The sequence below is a fragment of the Sinocyclocheilus rhinocerous genome, unplaced genomic scaffold (assembly GCF_001515625.1).
Source record: "Sinocyclocheilus rhinocerous isolate Xijiao unplaced genomic scaffold, SAMN03320098_v1.1 scaffold3097, whole genome shotgun sequence".
Taxonomy (NCBI): Eukaryota; Metazoa; Chordata; class Actinopteri; order Cypriniformes; family Cyprinidae; genus Sinocyclocheilus; species Sinocyclocheilus rhinocerous.
This window is the reverse complement of record NW_015645546.1, coordinates 163,895-183,918: the sequence shown is the minus strand read 5'-3', so window position 1 is coordinate 183,918 and position 20,024 is coordinate 163,895. Positions and strand designations below refer to the sequence as shown.

The 20,024-nt window shown below is 36.7% G+C and overlaps 1 protein-coding gene across 1 annotated transcript in view; it reads right to left on the bottom strand.

Moving 5' to 3' along the window:
* The window catches only part of LOC107706546 (multiple epidermal growth factor-like domains protein 6), a 74,538-nt gene that overhangs the window by 20,132 nt on the left and 34,382 nt on the right, over positions 1-20,024 (bottom strand). Inside the window, 7 exon segments of the mRNA XM_016510293.1 lie at positions 35-157; positions 240-377; positions 1,955-2,077; positions 2,467-2,589; positions 4,636-4,761; positions 6,407-6,529; positions 13,133-13,255. Of these exon segments, the coding sequence (XP_016365779.1) occupies positions 35-157; positions 240-377; positions 1,955-2,077; positions 2,467-2,589; positions 4,636-4,761; positions 6,407-6,529; positions 13,133-13,255 (879 nt within the window).

Here is a 20,024-nt window from a genome sequence, read left to right as displayed (position 1 = left end):
TAAATGTTTTTTTTTCTCTCTGTGAATGTCGTACCATCACAGCTGCATCCATCAGCGTTCAGTCGATATCCAGCTGTACAGTAACACTCGTAACCTCCAGGATAGTTTGTGCAGTCGTGCTCACAACACGAGCTGCCATCTACACACTCGTTTATATCTGACAGACGAGAACACACACACCTTTACCTCACATGCTTACTGTGACTAAAACAGGAAATGGTCACATTAGTTTTCTTTACCGATGCAGGTCTTGTGGTCGACGTCCAGCTGGTATCCTTGGTTACAGCTGCATACAGGTCCACTGGTTGAATGTTCGCAGTGATAAGAACATCCACCGTTATTATGATCACAGCTGTTTACAATCTCCATCTCGATACCTGAGAGTGAAAACACACCCACACACAGCATTGGAAATGAATGGGAAACTAATTTCATATAGTGGAAACATTTGGTACTGCTCCCAAAGAAAATCCTACTGAAAGCTTTTTGAAAAATTTTTGAGGTATCAACCTCAAATTTGGAACACAACTTGTTTAGACTTACGACTTTGATTTTCTCTGAACTGACGAGTTGAATCGGGTGTGTTAGATGAGGGAGACAGTGCTGGGCTGCTCCAGGACAGTTTAGAAAACCATTTCAGAGACGTTCTTAAATGTAACTCCTAAAACAAATACTTACATGCATGCATAGTTTTAAGGCAGCTTTAGTCGCCTTTTTGGTAACTTCAGGACTTAACTGACGACATAACTAGGACATTGCATGCTCGTAGTTTCTTTCGCACGTTGATATGAAATGATACAGGCTACAGTGTGCTCTCGCGCATTTGTGCGTGCAATTTAAGAGCACGCTCTACAAGCACAATACCGTTCCCGTGTTCGTTTGACTAGCGCCTGTCGCAGAAGTGAAGCTGGAGTGCACGTCTCCAGTTTGATGTGGTTATTTTACACCATTCAACAGCATATATACACTCGCACATATACACCCACACATTTGTGTGCATATGTAGCAGAGTGAGGTATAGACCCAGTACGATTGGCTGGCGTTACCCAACAGGTGAACCTATCAGTGTTTGTACTTTATCATGATTGGTCAGTTGGGTAAGTTTCATGAGCCAATTAGTGCCTGTGTTGTGCATATAAAAGGGGGAAGTGTTTGGTTGCTTGGGATGCATCATCCTTGGTACCGCCCCTTTGTGACATGTGGCACTTTGAATGAGTGCTAGCAGTTGGGTTATCCTCCTGTCTGTCGTGTGCTGGCTGTTGGCCAGTTTTCAGATATGGGCCTGCAAGTAGCTGTAATCCTGCGTGGTGAGCGACCATGTGTATTGCAGCATTGTACTGTTTTCTTGGTTTGATTGCACGTCCAGGGGTTTCCAATGATCTTAACTGAAGCCTAACGAACCTCAAGTAACTGACTTTGATTTTTCACGAGTGTGTGTCATGGGTATTGAGTGTGGGGTAGAAATCTGAGGGTCTTTGCTGGCCACCTCCCCCTTTATTTTCTCTTATTGTATTGTACTTGTTTTATAAGTTACTGGTAAAGACGTGTGATGTATTGAGACCTTGTGTGAAGTGTTGTATGTGTTTTTATTAATTGTATGTTAATAGTGATTTTTGTTTATATCTATTATTTTGTCTTTATATCACCCTGCCTTTGGCAACGAACCTGTGTCCCTTTGCTTAGGGCTGTTATGTCCCGGTGTATTCCGGGTGGCGTAGTCGACTGTAGGATTTCTCTTATTATTGGTCATTTTCAAACTCCTGACCACTTCATGCCACACATATTATATTTGCATATATATATATATATGTATATAATTCATTCTATTCTATAATTTACACCACAGATGATGAGAAACAAATGATTTAATGGCCTTTTCTTGTTTTGAGCACATGTATGTGAGACGTGTTGCATGCGATTTGACAGGGTCTGTCCAGTCTCAGATCATACTCACGATAGCACTGCTTGCCATCAACACCCAGCTCATAGGCAGTGGGACACACACACATGAAAGATCCCCTGGTGTTACGACAACCGTGAGCGCAGTCCGCCTGGCCCGTCTGACACTCGTCAATGTCTGATGCAAAGACAACACGCATACAAACACATATGCTACACTTTAAAGATCACTTGAGCATGAAGACATGATGACCATTAATGACATGTAAGTTTTCTATTCTATAAGCATCTGACACAAACTCTATAATACACACTAAATATAGCTCACCATCCCAGTTAGGGTTGCATGCTAAATCGCATGCGATATTTAATGCGCATCTTGTCAGTAAAGCCGGTTCTGTAATCAGTGGTAAATCTCTATCACGTGCGTGCTTTCACACGGAGCAGCATTTACTACACAGAGCCGTTGTTCACTGACACGATCATATATGAACTTGACACTGACAAGATGCGCATTAAATATCGCATGCGATTTATCGTGCAGCCCTAATCCCAGGTACATTTTACCTTCACAGGTCTTGCCATCTTCAGCCAGTTGATAACCTGGACGACATCCACAGCGGGCCTGATCTCCATCCCTGCGGCATTCCTGAGAACAACTGCCGTTTCGCTCCATACACCGATTCTCCGCTGATAACACAAGAACCGACTGTGTTACAGCTTTACTATTAATGCCATTTTTAGGTTGTTGGCACTAAGAGGGTTAATCTCACAGAACCTGAAAAAAAACCCCTCATATTTCACCCCAAACTCAAAAAAGAGAAATTAAAAATTATTTTGCATAATTTTTTCATTTTCTTTTTATTTGTTTGTTTGTTTTGCATTGCAATTATTTTATAGAAAGTTTTAAAGACAAGAAAACAACATTGTCAATTATATATATATATATACACACACACATGTATATAATGTATTTTTAGGACCGATATGCAATGCAATTTGCATCATGACAATTTTCTTTTGTAGTAATACAATGGCTTTCATACATACCTATATTATGTTGGGAAGAAATGTGAAATAAAAACACTTTTTCTTACTTTTTTCTTTCTCTTATTTTATTTTATTTATGTAATTATTATTATTATTATTATTATTATTATTAGGGGTGACCTGGACATGTTTTTGTTAGATTATTTATCATATTTGTAACACAAATGTCCCATCATCCTCATCCAGCTGCTCTGAATAACTCCTCTCACACACTCTGTGTTTAACATGTTTCTGTCCGTCCAACAGCTGCAGTGAAACGATCTGTCTGCAGCCAACAATTACACTTTTACAGAAACAGAATGGCAGAAATGATTCTGCAATCATGATCCTTCATCAGAGAAAGACATATCTGTGTTCAACTCCAGATGACCTCCGAGACGAGACACAAAGACATGTCCCTGCTGAAGTCACCAGTTTGTGATATTATGTCATCAAGTGAATCAAAGGCCAACATCATCCCAAAGACCAAAATCATATTTCCATTAAATCTTCTCAGGTAGTTTTTGTGATTCTTTAGAACTTCAAAGGATGAAAACGCTTGGCTTGAAATACATTTGAACAATAAGACATTAAAAAGAATGCTTTATATTACTTGTAGAGTTAAACCTCAGTTTAATTCGCTGTCATTAGGACACTTACATGCATCTGGGAATAGAAGTTATCATGCATTACGTGTCCATGATGTTTGACAAACGCTTCAACCTTACAGCAAACAGCTCCACTATGACCTGTTCATCAGAGCAAACACATTCATATCTGTGTGTGGAGATCAATACAGTCAAATTTTATCTGTATTCATTGCTAGTGAAAGAAATTAAACTATTAAAACATAATTTACTTTCCCTTATATTGACACAAACCTGAATGACTTTATGCTGAATGAAGTTTTCTCAAGTTATATAATAGCTTTGTTCTCGCCAACATTTCTTGTTTCAAAAGTTGTTTTTCACTGCAAAAATTCATTCAATCCTACTAATGGAGTTTGACATAATTGGTGTTAAACTTGGAGCATTTGTAGTAACCAATAACTATAATTAGTATGGCTTTCCAAAACCTGTAACAGAATTATGACTATTTTTATGGTTTTGTCTATTTTGGAGCTTCATAGCCCCTATGTGTGTTGTATTGAAGGAAAAGGGATGAAAACTTTGCTTAACTACTATGTTTGTGTTCCACAGAAAAAAAAATGTGTACTGTTAAACAAATTTCACATCATTCTCATACAAACTGTAATGCAATTTTGACTACTTTTATGGTGCTTTGTCCATTATGAAGCTTCAAAGCCACTATGTTTGTTTTATGGAAAGAGAAGCAGAACAACTTTGCCTAACTTCACCGTGTGTGTTCCACTAGAAAATTAAAAGTGTGCTTTGAACATGACAAATAAATGCTTTTTAAAGGAATACACACCATTTCTTTTTACACAACTATTCTTTTAAAAAACATTTATTTGTTGGTTTTAATTGGAAGAGGTTCCATAATAACAAAGCAGTATAAAATAAACACGTCTCATTTGCTTGTAACACATTCAGTCTGTCTCCACCTGTGCTTTGCATTTTAATTTAGCTTAAATCCCACTGTCAACAACTGTGATTGTAAATATGTCTTCAAGTTCATGCTACTATCATAAATAGGTAATGTTCATGAGAAAGTCCTGCAGTTGAATATCAGCTTGGTCTTACTCACATTTGCAATGTTTCCCGTCCACGTCGAGTCTGTAACCGGGTCGGCAGCGGCACTGGAAATGACCTGCCGTCTGCTGGACGCAGAAATGCTCGCAGCCACCGTTCCCAACGCTACAGGAGTGGATGGCTAAACACGCAGACAGACAGAAAGACACACAGGTGGAGACGCTATGAGAAGACAATACTGGGCTGTTATTGTTCAATTTAAAGATCAAACAAGTCATAATAAAGGAAAGACTCTTCGTGAAGTGTTTGACTCTAGCAGACCCCGAGTTCAAACGACTCCTGCTGCAGAAACATCAATGACTCAACCAACCAAAACATGAATGAAGGAACTCAGCGAAAATCACTTTAAACTTCTCAATTATAAATCAGTCTCTATAGGCACATATAAAGCAGATAGATTCATGCCATGAATGCAGTTTATTCTGTAATAGTATTCTCCACTTCCATCCTCTGTGTGTCTGATTAGCTGTCCGTCATTCTCTCTTTCTCTCACTTTGTACCTTTAAAGGAGGACTGCACTGTACAATACATTATGTCAGTTAAATCAAAATGATTTTTTTTTCAGATGGTAACATCTAAATGAACTTGTTTTGCCAATGAAATTATGGATAGATAGATGGGTGGGTGGATAGAACGATAGAGCGATGGATGGATGGATGGAACGATAAAGCAATGAATGGAACAATAGAGTGATGGACGAATGGATGGATGGAACGATAAAGAAATGGATGGATGGATGGAATGATAAAGCGATGGACGGATGGATGGAATGATAAAATGATGGACGAATGGATGGATGGAACAATAGAGGGATGGAGCGATAGAGCGATGGACAGAATGATAGAGCAACGGATGGATGGATGGATGGAACGATAAAACAATGGATGGATGGAATTGTAAAGCAATGGCAGACTGATGAATGGGTGGATGGAACGATAGAGCATTAGACACATGGATGGAATGATAGAGCAATGGATGGATGGATGGATGGAACGTTAGAGTGATGGATGGATGGAACGATAAAGCAATGAATGGATGGATGGAATGATAAAGTGATGGATGGATGGATGGATGGAAGGATAGAGCGATGGACGAATGGATGATGGAGCGATAAAGCAATGGATGGATGGAATAATAAAGTGATGGACGGATGGAACGATAGAGCAATAGACCGATGGATGGATGGAAGGATAGAGCAATAGATGGATGGATGGACGGATGGATGGAACGATAGAGCAATGGATGGATGGATGGAACAATAAAGCAATGGATGGATGGAATTATAAAGCGTTGACGGACTGACAGATGGATGGATGGATGGATGGATGGATGGAATGACAGAGCAATAGATGGATGGAACGATAAAGCAAGGAATGAATGGATGGATGGATGGATGGCTGGAATGACAGAGCAATAGATGGATGGAACGATAAAGCAAGGAATGAATGGATGGATGGATGGAACAATAGAGCAATAGATGGATGGATGGAACAAAAGAGCGATGGCCGAATGGATGGATGGAACAATAGAGCAATGGATAGATGGATGGATAATGGATAGTACAATAGAACAATGAAAGAACAATGGATGGATGATGGGTGGATGGATAGATGGATGGATAGAATGATAGTTGACACACAGTAATTCACATGTTACATGTTCACATGTTAATGGTCCTAAAAACAGGCTTAATTTCCTTTACACCAGATCTGATGTCCTTTGATTTTGTGGTGAAACATGAGCCTGGGCAGGTCTGGCTGTTTTACCGATGCATGTGCGTCCGTCAACGTGCAGTCGAGATCCAGCGTTACACTGGCAGTGATATGAACCCCTGGTGTTCACACACTTGTGCTGGCAGCCGCCGTTATGCACCTGGCATTCGTCAATATCTACGGAAGAACATATAAAGACAATTTAATACTGTGTTATGAAACATTCATCAGATTCAGTTAAGGCCTGGTACCTGTACATCTTTAATTCACCTCTAATTTCTGCACACAAAATCAGTTGGTCCAAATTCAAAACAGAATCTGCTTGCCTGGGAAAAACGTCTGACATCAGGAGTAAATAAATAACCAAACTATTTTTGTATAGACTAAAGCTGTGAGATTACAAATAAACAAAGAGAAGTGGCCATTTGTTTTACATGCTTACCATCAAGATAAAGAACAAACCACAGAAAGAGAAAACAAGTACATTCACGGTTCACTGAAATGTTGTAGGTTCAAACAGTTTTGTTGCTTTTAAAGCTACACTGCCCACTGAGATCAGAGCTAATAGAGTCACGGCCTGTTGAGAAAGACACTGTTACTGCTCTGAGATCAGCTTTAAGACAGACATGCTGCACTGCCACAGCTGCTGTCCCGAAACTGAAGTGTCCTCCCATGTCGCTTGACTTCATGAGTGAAAACAAAGGAAAGGGAGGGAAAGCAAAAAGGAAATTGGTCCTGTGATAGTGTCCGATGGTCATAAACTACATTTTTATGACCATCTGACACTATCACAGAACCAATTTCCTTTTTGCTTTCCCTTCCTTTCCTATGGAGACAGACAGACAGACAGACAGACAGATAGACAGATAGATAGATAGATAGATAGACAGACAGACAGACAGATAGATAGATAGATAGATAGATAGATAGATAGATAGATAGATAGATAGATAGATAGATAGATAGATAGATAGATAGATAGATAGATAGATAGATAGATAGATAGATAGATAGATAGATAGATAGATAGATAGATAGATAGATAGATAGATAGATAGATAGATAGATAGATAGATAGATAGATAGATAGATAGATAGATAGATAGATAGATAGATAGATAGACAGACAGACAGACAGATAGATAGATAGATAGACAGACAGACCAGTTAAAAAGAAAATGTTCACTGACTCATTTGAATCATTGATATGTCATCTCTTATGTTTCAAAATATTTAATTAGATGCTTTGATTCATCACTGTGAATTGGATGTGAACTTTGAACACAGATTTTATTACACTTAAACATTTTGTTTTACATTGAAAAAGGAACTTTCAATGTTCTAAAAAATAATAAAAAGATTATTGGAATATTTTTTACAAGAAAATCTTCATGCTACAAACTTTCGTATTTAATTCAATGCATTATTTACCATTTCTTTGTAATTATTGGAAAAAAAACTGGTGTAGGATTTACTAGCATTTTCGCTCAGATATTGCTAGTAAATTTCACAAATATTTACAAAAAACGGAAAGTAACAGATTGAATTAAACACAATTATTAAGTAGAAAGACTAAAATAGTACTTTCTTATAAAATATACTCCATTAATCTTTTTAACCCAACTTTGAAAAAAAAAATTACAGTGTAGTTGTTAGTGTAAATTCATCTGTTCACATTGTTCCCACCTAAATGTAAATATACTATATTTGAAAATAAATATTTTTTTAAAGGAAACGTAGTGGATGGATTTTTACCACAACAGGGTGGTTGTGTACACACACTGCTGACATATATAATTATGTTTAAAAACAATACAACCATGAATTTTGCATAGTAGGTCCCTTTTAAATAAATATGCAAATAAATTAATATTTATAATTTCTCAAGACACAAGCAACATTTACTTACAGTACTTTAATGAATGAATAGCTTTTATCGCGAGAAATTGGTTTCAAAGAAGCTTCCCAGCACTTTAAGTCACAGTTCAGAAATAAGTTTCTGCCACATTTTTGCTGCTTGATTCAGAGTAAGCAAACATGAAATTCAAACGCACAGGCAGTCGACTCTTGTTGATTTGACCGTAAAGATCACGAGCAGATTGGCAGGCCGCTCCTGAGGGTGTCCTCTCCTGCTAAGAGGAAAAAATCCTAAAAATCACTCAGTTACGACCGTCTACATCCATACGATCTCACAGCAGGTCTCTTTAGCATGTACACTGCTTTCTCTCCAAACAAAACCTGCGAAACGCCGCCAACGCAAGCGCCACTGACTCCAAAATGAACTTGTGTTCGAGCGACCTTTGACCTCTAATATACTAATGACCAGCTTTGTGTTTCTGTCACCTCATGACATCACCACAGGAGATATTTTCATTGGCCGGTTTTCCATTAATAGCTGTAATTCTCTAATAGGAGCCAAATGGAATATACAATTTTCCTTTACAAAGATTCATGTGCAAGTTTGGTCAAATCAAGGTTGCACAAAACATCTTTAGTTGAAGTTTGACTAAAGAAGTTATTTAAATCTGGTAACAATCTTGTTATATACTTCACCAGCTGAGCTCAATTTTGAGTCTATGCGAGTATTCATGGCACTATAGGATAGCTCGCACTAAACAGTACATAAAGTCAATTGGTAATGGGAACCAGCCGGTTGTTTACCTACGTGGAATCTTAATTACTGACTGAGATGCCAGGAGGCCTCAATAATCACAAGCTTCCTGCAAAGCATGAAAATATTTGTTTAAACTTTGTTGCACACATTTAAATAGGCCAATGATTTATTTGCATTGTGTCATTATTTGAAAGACAACTTAACACATTTTCTCACCAATTGTGCTGGGTGTAACAGCAAGAAAATATGAAATACAAATTAAAATGTAAGTATTTCATGATAGTATGCCGATTTAAATAAAAATATATTTAAAAAAAAACTATTTTAATGAGAATTTGAGAAAACATTTTACTTTTAAGTTTCCATACACCTTGCAGAATCTGCAAAATGTTAATTATTATACCGAAAGGATTTCTAATTACGTTGGTTGGTTGGTTTGGTTGGTTCGTTGGTTGGTTGGTTCGTTTAATTTTTTTAAAATTTTGTTTATTTTTTTGTTATGGTTGTCCCGATTTAAATAAAAATATATTTAAAAAAAAACTATTTTAATGAGAATTTGAGAAAACATTTTACTTTTAAGTTTCCATATACCTTGCAGAATCTGCAAAATGTTAATTATTATACCGAAAGGATTTCTAATTACGTTGGTTGGTTGGTTCGTTGGTTGGTTGGTTCATTTAATTTTTTTAAAATTTTGTTTATTTTTTTGTTATGGTTGTCAATGAGGCCACTGTTTGTACTGTTCTTCTTCTTTTGCATATTTGAACCCTTCCCAGCTGTGACTGTATGATTTTAAGATCCATCTTTTTACAATGACGGTAGCTGAGGGACTCATATGCAACTCCTACACAAAGGTTTAAACACTGATGCTCCAGAAGGAAACACAATGCATTAAGATCTGGGGGTAAAGACTTTCTAAATTTGAAGATCAGGTTAAACTGTACTTATTGTGTCTTCTGGGAAACATGTAAGTATCTTCTGTAGCTTCTGAAGGGCAGTACTAAATGGGAAGAACATGACATTTAAACAAAATAAGGAAAATTTACACATCTGCATCCTATATCCAGAGCAAATCTGAGCATAGTTTGAGACAAAATTGAGATCTCTTCTGAATCTTTGGGGAGATATGTAAAACTTTCCATTTGCTTGTCGTTTTTGAAACAATTCGTGATTTTCTTTCCAATGCTAAGAACATCAAACAAACCTGGAACTGAGCTGACTTTCTGAAGTCTCTTTTGACATTTAATTTCCTACTGATGTGGCATCTTTCAGCAAGTCACCCCAGATTCTGGTTATAATGACAGCAGTTGTCAAAACACAACATTCACCAATTTTGCTGATTGCTGCAGCCCTCTGAACTCCAATATCTGGCTTGGCTTTTCAAAGGTTAGTTCTGGTTCATCCGTCACTTGAATCAGGGTAACCCACACGCTGCAGTAATACTTCAACTATGCATGCTGATTCTGAGCCACTGATTCATGCCTGTGCCAGAAAAGTGTCTCCAGCCAGGAAGACTTTCCACCAGAGTTGACTTTCCATCTACATTGCTGTTTGGTTTGGGTTTTAATTGCTGCAGCCCTCTGAACTCCAATATCTGGCTTGGCTTTTCAAAGGTTAGTTCTGGTTCATCCGTCACTTGAATCAAGGTAACCCACACGCTGCAGTAATACTTCAACTATGCATGCTGATTCTGAGCCACTGATTCATGCCTGTGCCAGAAAAGTGTCTCCAGCCAGGAAAGACTTTCCACCAGAGTTGACTTTCCATCTACATTGCTGTTTGGTTTGGGTTTTAATTAAATTACCAAGCAATGTTTCCCCACACTGGTGAAAGCATTTGGTTTGGCTTCTATTGAATACTCTGGAACTCTAAACAGCGTTTATAGATGTAGCTTGAGGCGACCGGTGCGCTGAGTCAGTGGAGGAAGTTCCTGACTGTGTTCTGCGCTGATGACAGACGACCTTATACTGTTAACAAGATGTTTTAGTACAGTGACGACTGTGACATTTTAAACATGAAAATAATTATTGATGCTTGCTCTTACTAATTGAGAAATCAAAACATCTTAGAGACTTGGTGGTAGGTTGTGGCAAGAACCAGCCACATTTTCTTCAGAATGTATATGTACTTTAATTTCATAAGAGACAAAGATAATATGTATACAGTGTTGGGTGTAATGCATTACTAAGTAACTAATTACTGTAATTTAATTACTTTTCCCTTGAAAAATTAAGGGATTGCTCTTATTTTTTATGCAATTTAATTACAGTTACTTCTGATGTAACTGCATTAAATATTGTATAGACTATAACACAATTCTACATAAAACAATAGTGTATTTAACATCAAAACGTTACATCTCATGTTAAAATGTATGTCTCTAATGTAACCTTCTCCTTTTAAATACTCTGGCAATTTTATATTATTTATTTGAAAGAATTAAAAGAGCAGTTTCATGTCTATTCTTGTACTGTTCAACTGGTCGAGGTTGATGTGGGATTTAGAAAGTAATGATGCAATACTTTTGAGAGAGAGAGTAATTAGGTCAGAAGTCTAATTACACTGTTAAATATATAATTAGTAGCTAGTAATTAATACATTTTAGAGTAACTTACCCAGCACTCTATGTATATCAGTTTTGTTATTGTTAACTAATATAATATATAATACATGTAGAAATTAATACATATAAATAATACAAATATTTGGAACGCCTATTCCATTATATTTCTTAACAATACAGAAATTATTACTAGACACTAATGCAGAACATCTCAGGTGGAAGTCCTCAGTTTAAATGGACCAATAAATGTTCTCACCTGGTATCTGGTATCCCATAGTGAATCGGTTGTATCCATGGAAACAGTTTGGCCTATGGCAGTGTCTCAAATGATTCCAATAGCCAGAATAATAGGCCAGATCAGCTGGATGAAAATTAAGCCCCATACACAAGAGACAAAGCATGAACCAGCCTGTCATGATTTACCAGATATTGAATCATAAATACCTGACTATGTGTCTATGATTGAAAAAGCAGAAAATGTCTCACGAAAGTTCAAGCAGTCTGAGAGGGACGGACTGAAACAGCAGGTTTTATTCCCTCCCTGCCTGTTAAAACCCCTTCAGCTGACACTCTCTCTCCTATGTCTGCATCTCATGTATTTCACAACACTTATGCACCAATGTAATCATTTTGAGTGGTATTAATTCTACTGTTCTAATTTTATCTACCATGAAGTCATATAAAAGGATTAAAATAGTTTGGCTCTCTAGACTGCTTGATTCTGATTGGATAATTGCTGTATTATGTGGTCCAATATTTTTCTGATAATAATTTTTATTTACATAAATAAAATATACATTATATACCTGTGCATGAAGCCGGCAGAGTTTCAACCAAACCGCTGCAGCCTTTATATTCTGGCATTCAAATGCATATAAAATATGTGAAGCAGGATTTGGGTTAATATGAAAGAGTTACGAGATCTAAACCATGTGTAGGATGAATACAAATATCTGAAACATCAGAAAGATGAATAAATCTCGCAGTGGCATTTTTCAGATGGATATGAAGAACCAGTGGCCAAACACATTATATACACACAATGAGAGAGGTTTATATACAAGCAGAGAAACTGGGTTAAACTTTGACCAAATTCCAGCATTCTTCAGTGTATTTGAGGATTTTCAGTCATGCGAGTTAACCAATGTTTAGACTGTGGCATTAACTAACAGACTAAATATGACATATTCTATCATCTATCTATCTATCTATCTATCTATCTATCTATGTATCTATCTATCTATCATGTTAAATCAGTAAATATGTTAATAGATTTGAACTATACTTAGTATGAAATAAGTGCATTTTGAATATATTATTTTTTTACTAGGGTTATTTGCATAATAGTGAATGTCCTGCATCTCAGTAAAATCAGAGTTCTAGATTACTGCATGAGTTTACAGGTGACGTTCTGTACTTCTCCAAGTAGGAAGTTGTAAATTTTGATCTTCATAGCTGAATGGATCAAACAGGAAATAGAACCCACATGCAACTGGTTTGACTGGTATTCTAGTGAGAGCGCCATCTTTGCAGACAGCATCGGTCTGCTGAAAAGCATCAGTTGCAGAGAAACAGAGAGAGAGAGAGAGAGGAAGGGACTCACCCTGGCAGGCCTTGCCATCTTCTTTGAGCTCTTGACCTGCGGGACACTTGCAGTAGAAACTGCCGATGGTGTTACAGCAAAGAGCTTCACACCCTCCATTGGTCTCTTCACACTCGTTCACATCTGACAGTGAGAGAACAAACACATTACAGTCTGAACTACAGATGCAGATCGTTTAAAGATTTGCAACAATTTGGACAATTGTTTCCAAATGTTTACAATTTGGAGACACATGAACATATTCATACAAACCAATTATGAAACTTCACCCGTATGCATGAGGGTGCATTATGACCAATTGACAGGACTGTTTGCTAAATTAAGCATCACTATTACTATTGCTAAAAGTATAAAAAAAACTACTTTATAAAATAAATAAATAAATAACATTTCAGGTCTATTACTAGTCTTTTTTTGTATGTAGAAACAGCCTGGGGTAAGACTCACAAGCTTGTTGCATAGGTCAAATGAGGTCTCAACAAGTGCTTATTGCTGGAAATTCATTGCCATAATAAAACATAATATACTTTTTCCATCTTTCCATCTTAAAAATAACTTAACATAGTCATAATAAAAAGAGAGTTTGCCCATGGCAGTCTGCTGCCAATGAGTAAATCATATGTGTAATCAAAGACACGTTTAGCTGTTCTTCACTTTAACAGGATTTGACAATAATGTCTTTTTGATTATTTAATTGAAGCTACTGAAATCTGGACCGCCAGTTGAGTTTTCATGGGAAAGTGCTCAACAGAAAGCAAAAAACAGAAAACAGAACAGAAAATCACATTGGCCGTTTGTCAGTTTCCATATCTTTTTACTCTATGAGCACGCTGTTGCTTATAATGTTAAAGGGTTTGGTGCATTCTGGGTATGAGAAAGTACAAGTACACATGTGTATATAACCTGTAGATATAGTAAAAACATTCTGCTTTTCCAATTATGGTAACACTTTAGAATAGGGAACACATATTTACTTAAAAGTTTTCCCTCAGACTCCTAATTTGCTGCTTATTAATACTTAGTAAGGTAGGCTACTTATTAAGTTTAGGTATGGGGTAGAAGTAAGGGATCTAAAATATGGCCATGCAAAATCAGGCATTAACATGTGCTTAGTAAGTACCAATAAACAGCCAGTATTCTAGTAATATGCATGATAATAAGCAGCTAGCTAATAATGAGAATTGTCCTTAAACCCCAATTATATTCAAATGTTCTCCTTAGTTCACCCAAAATTAAAATTTGCTGTTAATTTACTCAACCTCAGGCCATCCAAGATGTGACTTTTTTTTCCTTGAGTTGAACAGTGAAATGAAATGAAATGAAAGTTAGGTAACACTATTTTAAGCTGTCCTTGTTACACATATTACATGTACTTACTATTATAATAACAATTAATTATGCATAATTACATGTAGGTAACCCTAAGCCAAACCCTACACCTAACCCTATAGTAAGTACATGTAGTTAACTAATATTACCAGTACTCAGTATTTAAATGTATAATTACACTGTAACAAGAACACCTTAAAATAAAGTGTAACCGAAAGTTTTTATTGTTTCTTATTGTGTAAAAAAAGTTGAGCTAATGAAGTTTATTTCACTTCATATGCTTTCGATATGTAAAACATCCAAGTTTCACATCATTATTTGGTGCTTTTGATAACAGAATTGCGTATATGTTACATCATCTCATGATTACGTAAAAGAACTAGTGAATTAAACCAGTTCATTGAAACTGTTCGAAAGAACCAGTTTGCAGAAAAGAATCAGGTTTCCTGCTCTAACAGCAGTAAGAGTTTTCTTCCCATGTCAAACAAAACCACTTCTTTTTTCCAGTGGACAAAAATCATCTCAATGAGATGAAGACGGATGTTTCGGCAATTGATTGGCCTCAAACCACTTTATGTTAATCAGAAAAACGAAATAGCTGGAAAATTGTGTCCTTCAACAGGCCAACCAGCCTCACAGCGAGAGGTTTCGCCATTCATTCAGCTTTCAGTGCAGATGTTTAACAAACCTCCCCATTACACCCCATATATCCAGCTCTCACACTCAAACACATGGAGATGTTTCCCAAAACATTATTTCAATAAAATCCTCACCACAACAAATTGGCCCCAGAAGAGCTGAGCGATGAGTGCTGGAGGAGGAAATAAACATAATGAATCAGTGAATGGAGCTGCTGCAGGAGGTGATCACACCATTACATGTCTTATGTCTAGTGTCTTTCATTTTAAAAACTAGACAACTTAGAAGGTTTATAAATCTTCAAGAAAGACACATCAAGCAAAATCTGCTCAATATGTTCTAGTTTAGGTAGAAATACAATGCTTTACAAGTAGAATTCACAACTAAAGTTAATGCATGTTATTATTGGCAACCATGTTACTTTAAAGTGTTTCCAATGTTTAACCATCACTAAATAGATTAAAGTACTGAAGAAGGACATTTTGTGAATGATGGCAACAAACAATATGGTATGGATCCAGTTTCTCCAATAATGTGATTACTGTTGAGAAAGAGTGACGCTTCCTTCACTCCTGCAAATTTGACAACACTGTTAACATGTTAAAATATAATCTATGTCCAATACTTCTATTATATTGAACCACAATGTGACTAAAATGAGTGACAGGTCAGTAATTCATAACGCCAGCCTCCACATCCAATCGCCTACATCAAGACTGTAACATCAACAAGGAAATAGAGATGAACCACATTCCTTCACTAAGAGGTCATGTCCCCTTTCATGACCTGAGGCCGACCTGCTGGTTAAGGATTGAAAGAGACACCCTTTGGGAATGGCAGCATTTTCTTCTGTCAGGGGTCCTGCTTTAGGCCACGCACCTGCACAGAGACGTAGACACTGGTTTCGGAGGAGGGTGTTACCAGCCGTGTGCGGGGTCACTGAGGTCAGGGGTCACGACCACATCATGAAGTCTGGCACGTATTAGGAAGACTCAGTGTAACACACACTGAAAACCAACTAATCAAACTCCCACTCCCCAAAAAACAGCAAAAACTAGAGGTCATATGATGAAAAAAAAAGGATTTTTCTCACTCTTCTAATGTTAATATTTACATTCAGAAGTTCCTGTCCCAGTCCACACAGACAATTACTGTATTGGCCCGAATATAAGACGACCCTGATTATAAGACGAACCCCCTTTTTCCAGATGTACCTTTTGGAAAAAGGCTTTTTAAAAACCAGATCTTGTTTTTTCTCAGTAAAACACATTTTGTCTTCAATTATTTTCATATTGCATATTTTTCCTATTTTAATTTTTGTTTTGAAAGTATGGTAAAAACTGGTAAAATGTACCAACAATCACATTTTAAAAATATACACTTTTTGATATACCATAAAAAAAAATAAAAAAAACTGGTAGCCCATCTGAATTAGGACATTTAGGCTATCCATCTAATAGTAGCCTTCCAAAATCTTATTAACAGTAGAAGTTAAATCTTACTGTAGTCTTCAAATCTGGGTACTGTCTTACGTTTTAAAATCACAAAGGGAGTTTGGTCCCATCAGGGTAACGTGACAGTCACGACTCGTGCAGCTGTAAGGTTTTCTTTTTCTTTTGTTTTTACTCGCGATCTTTACAACACGCATTACATTACGTATTTCATGGCACACTCGTTTTATGCGTATTTGGCGCCACCTATTGTTGTGGGTGTATTATTGACATGTCAAAGTCTAGACCCTGAATATAAGACGACCGCGTTTTTTCAGATGTATTTCCAAGAAAAAAACATTGTCTTATATTCGGGACAATACAGTAGTACAAAAACAGCTCATTTAGCAACCAACCATTCATCTGACTACCGTCACCTCATAATCATTTGACCGACAGTGTTTATATACAGTATCAACACCTCGTCGATAGTTAACACCACTGCTACTCATTCCACATCCAAAAATGTTAGCCAATCACAAAAGACTGGCAACCAGAGGTGTCAAAATCCTACTGGGTAAACTGGAAGTGGGCCGAGTCACACAGACCAAAACAAAAACAGACATTCCGACACAGAACAAACATTTCAAAAGTAGAATAACTGACTGTAGCGTTGTTTTTCAGAGAAACAAGTATGTGAACTTAATATCTGCAAACATATTATGGTATTTTTATGCTTTAATACAGTCAAAACATCTGATCCTACCTTTTAACATTCATATACAATTGGGCTCAAATGATGAAGACACCTCATCTGTAACGATTTTGACTGTCAAGGACTTTGACTGTTAAAGACTGGATCTTTTGCACCTTTAATTGAAAACCTTTGAAATATAATGTACTTATTGAAGATAAAGCAGCAAAAACCAACCTTAATTGAAAGGATGAGAGAGGGTGAAAATGCTTATGAAAAACTAAATTATTGACAAGAAATACCCTCCTGACATGGCCTTTTTTTGTTACATTATTCATTTAAATGTCTTGTGTGCTCTCTGTTTTTGAATGCATTTGAATCTTTTTTTATTTTCATTTCTTTTCCCCTTCATTTTCATCATTCTTTTAGTAATAATTATCTTAAATTAATTTAAAGTAAATTGCTTTTTTTTTGATAACCTCTGGAATCTTGAGTGTTTTTTTTTATATTCTGCAATAAACTTTAACATGCTCACTCTGTTCAGATCAGTACTCCCATATCTGAAAGCAAACCACTGTTATTGGGAGAGATACAGTTTTATCTTAGAAAGTAAATTTTATCCTTCTGTTCTCCAGGACAATAACTTTTAGACGCAGTTTGTGTTGAGAGTGTGATATTTAAATGTATTTTTTGGTTTAGCACAGTGCGAGTTGTCTGGAGGTTATGACAGAAAACTGGCCGGGAATTTGATGTCGTCATTTAGATGTTCAGGCACGTTTCCATTGTGTTACAACAGACTTGTTTCACCAACAGAGACATTCTGTCAAAAAGAACAATAGATCATAAAGCTCTGACATCACAAACAGAACAACCACAAACAAAGAGTCAGCCGATCTTTTAATTGATTTTCGTCTATTCAAACACACGAGAACACACCACATTAACTCGAAAAAACACACATCAGTAATTATTACAAAATTAGAAGTGTGTTTCTAACCAAAAAAACTGCATAGATTGAAGCAAAACTGAAATTTAAAGGAATAGTTCACCAAAAATTTGCAGAAAATGTACCTTCAGACCATCCAAGATGTAGATGAGTTTGTTTGAAATATAGCATTACATCGCTTGCTCACCAATGGATCCTCTGCAGTGAATGGGTGCCGTCAGAATAAGAGTCCAAACAGCTGATAAAAACATCACAATAATCCACAAGTAATCCTCACCACTCCAGTCCATTAATTAACATCTTGTGAAGCCAAAAGCTGCAAAGTTTGTAAGAAAATATCCATCAAGACGTTTTAACTTTAAACCATCACTTCTGACTAAAATACGCATCCATAATCCATAATAACGCTTCCTCCATTGAAAAAGTCCATTCCCTGTTGCCCTGTTGTCCTCTCATATCACAATCCACTAACATATTTGTTTAGAACTGTTTCGGTATGTTTTCACTTGTAGAGGGTGCTTGATCTGTGCATATTTCTCTCCTGATTCAGACAAGACTAGAAAGCAATATTATTGATAGTGGACTCGTATTTTAGCTGGAAGTAACAGTTTGAAGTTAGAAACGTCTAAATGATGGATTTTTTTCTTACAAACTTGCAGCTTCTCACTTCACAAGACATTAATTGATGGACTAAAGTGGTGTGGATTACATGTGGAATATTGTGATGTTTTTATCAGCTGTTTGGACTCTCATTCTGACGGCACCCATTCAATGCAGAGGATCCATTTCTAAGTAAATTTTCTTTTTATATTCCTTTAACAAATTTCTTCCTAACATCTCCTTTTGGTGTTAGGCAGAAAGTCATTTTGATTTGAAACAGGTAAGCAATGACAGTTTTCATTTTTGGATGAACTGTTTCTTTAAACATTTGCAATCTCTGCAGAAAAAGAATTCATATGGAATGTTCTTGGTTCTGTAAGTTATAAATCTATTATCCTCAAACACACACAGATGTGCAGATATGCACACATAACACACACACACACACACACACACACACACATAAACGTGACGTTTTACAGCCCGTAACATTCACTGCTTGAGAAAACCTGTTCAACTTCTGGTCAGTGCCTTTGCCATATGTTCAGATCTTTGTGAATCGAATGGACACAAACCACCTGTCAGAACCGCATGCAGAAACAACACTATTTCTCCTCTATCCATGTTTTCAAACATGCTTAAACTTATACTGAAGAATTTCTGAAGAATGAATAGCAACAGGAAAAACAATCTAACACATGTATTTTTGACCACCAGCAATCGTTCAGACCCTTTATGTGTCAAACTGTGCGACTCTGAGAGATTTGTGTGTGTTTGCATTAGAGGTCGACCGATATGGGTTTTTCACTGGCCGATGCCGATGCCGATATTTAGAAATCAGGGCAGCCGATGGCCGATATATGATGCCGATTCTTTTGGCCGATATGTTTGGCCGATTTTCTTTTTTTTTTTCCTTCATCTCATAAAAGTGAGTTTGAGTAAATTAATATTGCAGGGTACAAGATAGTAATAGTAGTAGTAGCCTAATTCAGAGTAATAATACATGGCTCAAAACTTAAGCACCTTCTCAAAACAGTTATTAAGCATGCTTTTTGTTTATGTTTGCTGACAGACACCAGTGTTTCCCACAGACTTGCAAATGCAAATTCATTCTCTGCCAGCAGGAGGCGCTGTTGGAGCGGGAGATATAGTGGTTTCCCCGGTAACGGCTGTAATCTAATAAGTGCTGCACTCACAAACGGTACTTTATCAGGCATTACAGGAAAGACAAAATGAAAATGACATCGAAGCTTT